The 5,493-nt window shown below is 34.7% G+C and overlaps 1 protein-coding gene across 1 annotated transcript in view; it reads right to left on the reverse strand.

The window, feature by feature from the left end:
- Positions 1 to 5,493, reverse strand: part of SRGAP2 (SLIT-ROBO Rho GTPase activating protein 2) — a gene marked incomplete at its 5' end in the record, with an annotated part of 36,426 nt that overhangs the window by 20,988 nt on the left and 9,945 nt on the right. Inside the window, 2 exons of the mRNA XM_057387576.1 lie at positions 1,653 to 1,739; positions 2,688 to 2,748. Of these exons, the coding sequence (XP_057243559.1) occupies positions 1,653 to 1,739; positions 2,688 to 2,748 (148 nt within the window). The remainder of the gene's footprint in view (positions 1 to 1,652; positions 1,740 to 2,687; positions 2,749 to 5,493) is intronic.

The raw sequence follows: 5,493 nt of genomic DNA on the forward strand, positions 1-5,493 counted from the left end.
CTGAAAAGCACATTCCCAACCCCAAAAATGCCGCTCACACCCCGGGCTGGCACCCAGGGAAGGAATCAGCTGAGTCTGTTGGAAAATTGGAGCTGGTTCAGGGATTTCAGTGGGATCACCATCTCCTATAACTGATCCCCCATCAGCTCCCATTTTAACCTGGTTTCAGGGATTTTTCCAGGAAATATCCAACAGTGGCCTTAAGGAAGGATTACAGAATTTGCTTCTTGCAAGAATGATGAGAATGGGACTGGAATGGTTTCTAAACTGCAATGAAATGAGGAAAAGGAACAGGAGCTGCACTGTCGTTAATGAAGATAAATCCATCTCCTCCCCCGTGTTAATCACCAGCTGTTTCACACATCACTAACAAACGATATCAATTAAAAACAAAAACAAACGACAAGAAATGTGCAGCACTCCAGGCTGGGAGAGGTCACAATTCCCAACGGGATCAATCATCTGCTGTGACAGAAGGGAATAAAAAATTCCCCACTTGACCCCCTCCATTCAAACATTGAATGTTCTCCTCCTCCTCCTCCTCCTCCTCGTGGAGAGGATGATTTTTGGGGCTGAAGGCCAAGGGAAGGTGAGTGAAGCACTGTCTGGGAATTGGAGCCTAATTTTGCAAGGAATGAGGGGATAGTGGAAAAAAATTTTTGGAAAAATTGTCAACATTTTTTAAAAAATCATCACAGACAGCACAGCAGCAACGCAGCCTGAAAATCAGAGCTGAAACCTTCCTTCTCAGTAGCCCTGAGCTACTCAGAACATGTTTAAATTTCTTTGATATATAATTTTTAAAAAATTTAATATATTTTTATTTATTTTTATTTATTTTAATATATTTATAACTCTAATACACTTTATTTATGACTCTAATACAATATATTTATAACTCTAATACACTTATTTTATATGTAAAAACATATATATTAATACATAAAGATATATTTATATATAAATATATATATAACTCTAATACAATATGTTTATATTGTATATAAGATATGTATTTATATATATTTATATATAGATAGAAATATATATTATATATATATTTATATATGATATACATATAATATATAAATGTGTATTTAATATATATAAAAATGTGTATTTATATATATTTATATATAGATATAAATATATATATTATATATATTTATATTTATATATTAGATATTTATATTTATATATAAATATCTATCTACAACTATAATACAATATACTTCTATTTTATATATAGAAACATATATATTTATATATAAAATTATATATACATTTATAACTCTAACACAATATATTTATATTATATATAAAAATATATTGATATATATATAATTATATATTTATATATAAATATGTATTTGTATAGATTTATGTTTATACACTATAATTATATTTTCATATTTTAATAGATAATTAAATATTTATATATAAATATATATTTGTATATATTTATGTTTATACACTATTTATAATTATAATATTTTCATATTTAAATATACATAACATAGTTATAAAATATATAAAATATATTTAATATGTTTTAAAATATTTTTAATAGAATTTTTAGAATTTTTTTAATTAAATGAACCATTAATCATGTTATAGAAATGTCATGAAGCACTTTAAGCCCCTGAACTCACCGTGCCTGCTGATGAAGCGGATGCAGCTCTCCACCACCAGGGGAATGGCTTGGGAGGAATCCTGCCCAAAGAGGAATTCCAGNAACATTTTTTAAAAAATCATCACAGACAGCACAGCAGCAACGCAGCCTGAAAATCAGAGCTGAAACCTTCCTTCTCAGTAGCCCTGAGCTACTCAGAACATGTTTAAATTTCTTTGATATATAATTTTTAAAAAATTTAATATATTTTTATTTATTTTTATTTATTTTAATATATTTATAACTCTAATACACTTTATTTATGACTCTAATACAATATATTTATAACTCTAATACACTTATAGATAAAAACATATATATTAATATATAAATATATATTTATATATATATAAATATTTATAACTTTAATACAATATATTTATTTTATATATAAATACATATATATTAATATATAAAGATCTATTTATATATAAATATATATATAACTCTAATACAATATGTTTATATTGTATATAAGATATGTATTTATATATATTTATATATAGATAGAATTATATTTTTATATATTTATATATATTTATATATTTATATATATTTATATATTTTTATATAATTATGTATTTACAACTATAATACAATATACTTCTATTTTCTATATAGAAACATATATATTTCTATATAAAATTATGTATTTATATATAGATTTATAACTCTAACACAATGTATTTATATTATACATATAAAAGATATTGATATATATAATTATATATATATAAATATATATTTGTATAGATTTATGTTTATACACTATAATTATATTTTCATATTTTAATAGATAATTATATATTTATATATAAATATATATTTGTATAGATTTATGTTCATACACTATTTTAATTATAATATTTTCATATTTTTATATATAACATAGTTATAAAATATATTTAATATGTTTTAAAATATTTTTAATAGAATTTTTAGAATTTTTTTAATTAAATGAACCATTAATCATGTTATAGAAATGTCATGAAGCACTTTAAGCCCCTGAACTCACCGTGCCTGCTGATGAAGCGGATGCAGCTCTCCACCACCAGGGGAATGGCTTGGGAGGAATCCTGCCCAAAGAGGAATTCCAGAAAGAGCAGGCAGATTGCAAAATGGGAAAAAAACAAAAAAAAAATCAGAATAAAAAACGAGAAAGGTTTAACTCTGCGCGCCAAAATCACAACTTCCTCTCTTAATTTATTCCTAAAAACTCCAAAGCAGCAGCCCAAGACTGTGTGAGCTGGAGCTCCCAGCCAAGTTTTAACCAAAAGGAGATATTTTGGGTCCTCTCTATCTCAAAAAAAAAACCTTTTAACTCTCAGGGTACCAAAAAAGCAACAGATTATCCCCAAGGCCAAGGTCACAAAGCCTGGCTTTGTAAATCTCGATTACACAAGAGAGCAATCCAGGTTTAACAGTGGGATTGCAGGAAAATAAAGGGGACAAAGGAATAGCAGCACGGATCCCATAAAACTCAAGATTTGGGATTTTTGGTTCCAGCTCTGTGAAAACGTGGAGCAAAACCCATTTTAAATTCTGTCACAGGAAACGAATGAGGGGGATTGGGGTTTGGGGGATTTATGGGACAAGGTTAGGAAAATCCATGGAATAGGGGCAGGGAGGGATACAAAAAGGGGAAGGAGGGATAAAAATGGGCAGGAAGGGACAAAATCAGTCAGGGAGGGATAAAAACAGGCAGGGAAGGATAAAATCGAGCAGAGAAGGATAAAAATGGGCAGGGAGGGATAGAAAAAGGGGCAGGGAGGGATAAAATCAGGCAGAGAGGGATAAAATTGGGCAAGGAGGGATAAAAAAAAAGGCAGGGAAGGATAAAAATGGGCAGAGCAGGATAAAAATGGGCAGGGAGGGATAAAAATAGGCAGAGAAGGATAAAAACGGGCACGGAGGGATAAAAATGGGCAGGGAGGGATAGAAATGGGCAGAGAGGGATAAAAATGGGCAGAGAAGAATAAAAAACAGGCAGGGAGGGATAGAAAGAGGCAGGGAGGGATTAAAGAAAAGGCAGGGAAGGATAAAAATGGGCAGAGAGGGAGAAAAACGGGCAGGGAGGGATAAAAAATGGGCAGAGAAGGATAAAAACGGGCAGGGAGGGATACAAAACGGGGAAGGAGGGATAAAAATGGAAAGGAAGAGATAAAATTGGGCAGGGAGGGCTAAAAACAGGCAGGAAAGGATAAAAGTGGGCAGGGAAGGATAAAATCAAGCAGAGAGGGATAAAAATGGGCAGAGAAGGATAAAAACGGGCAGGGATGGGTAAAAATAGGCATAGAGGGATAAAAACAGGCAGGGAGGAATAAAAAACAGGCAGGGAGGGATAGAAAGAGGCAGGGAGGGATAAAAATGGGCAGGGAGGGATTAAAAAAAAAGCAGGGAGGGATAAAAATGGGCAGAGAGGGAGAAAAACGAGCAGAGAGGGATACAGAAAGGGGAAGGAGGGATAAAATGGAAAGGAAGAGATAAAATTGGGCAGGGAGGGATAAAAATGAGCAGAGAAGGATAAAAATGGCCAGGGAGGGATAAAAATGGCCAGGGAGGGATAAAAATGGGCAGAGAAAGATACAAACAGGCAGAGAGGGATAAAAACAGGCAGAGAGGGAGAAAATCGAGCAGAGAGAGATACAAAAAGGGGAAGGAGGGATAGAAATGAGCAGGGACCAATAAAAATAGGCAGGGAGAGAGAAAAACAGGCAGAGAAGGATAAAATCGAGCAGAGAGGGATAAAAATGGGCAGAGAAGGATAAAAACAGGCAGGGAGGGATAGAAAGAGGCAGGGAGGGATAAAAATGGGCAGGGAAGGGTAAAAATGGGCAGGGAGGGAGAAAATCGAGCAGAGAGAGATACAAAAAGGGGAAGGAGGGATACAAATGAGCAGGGACCGATAAAAATAGGCAGGGAGGGAAAAAAACAGGCAGGGAAGGATAAAAACAGGCAGGGAAGGATAAAAGTGGGCAGGGAAGGATAAAATTGAGCAGAGAGGGATAAAAATGGGCAGAGAAGGATAAAAACKGGCAGGGAGGGATAAAAAAACGGGCAGGGAAGGGTAAAAATGGGCAGAGAGGGATAGAAATGGGCAGGGAGGGAAAAAAACGGGCAGAGAGGGATAAAAACAGGCAGAGAGGGATAAAAATGGGCAGGGAGGGATAAAAATGGGCAGAGAGGGAGAAAACCGAGCAGAGAGAGATACAAAAAGGGAAAGGAGGGATAGAAATGAGCAGGGACAGACAAAAATAGGCAGGGAGGGAGAAAAACAGGCAGGAAGGGCTAAAAACAGGCAGGGAGGGATAAAATTGGACAGAGGGATAAAAATGGGCAGGGAGGGATAAAAAYGGAAAGGAAGAAATAAAATCGGGCAGGGAGGKATAAAAATGAGCAGGGAAGGATACAAAAAGGGGAAGAAGGGATAAAATCAGGCAGGGAGGGCTAAAAACAGGCAGGGAAGGATAAAAGTGGGCAGGGAAGGATAAAATCGAGCAGAGAGGGATAAAAATGGGCAGGGAGGGATAGAAACAGGCAGGGAGGGAGAAAAACGGGCAGAGAGGGATAAAAATAGGCATAGAGGGATAAAAACGGGCAGGGAGGGATAGAAACAGGTAGAGAGGGATAAAAACAGGCAGGGATGAATAAAAAATGGGCAGGGAGGGATAGAAAGAGGCAGGGAGGGATAAAAATGGGCAAGGAGGGATTAAAAAACAGCAGGGAAGGATAAAAATGGGCAGAGAGGGAGAAAAACAGGCAGAGAGGGATAAAAAACGGGCAAGGAAGGACAGAAAGAGGCAGGGAGGGATAAAAATGGG

This window comes from Malurus melanocephalus, unplaced genomic scaffold (assembly GCF_030028575.1).
Source record: "Malurus melanocephalus ecotype Western Australia unplaced genomic scaffold, MMel_1.1 scaffold_1258, whole genome shotgun sequence".
Lineage (NCBI taxonomy): Eukaryota > Metazoa > Chordata > Aves > Passeriformes > Maluridae > Malurus > Malurus melanocephalus.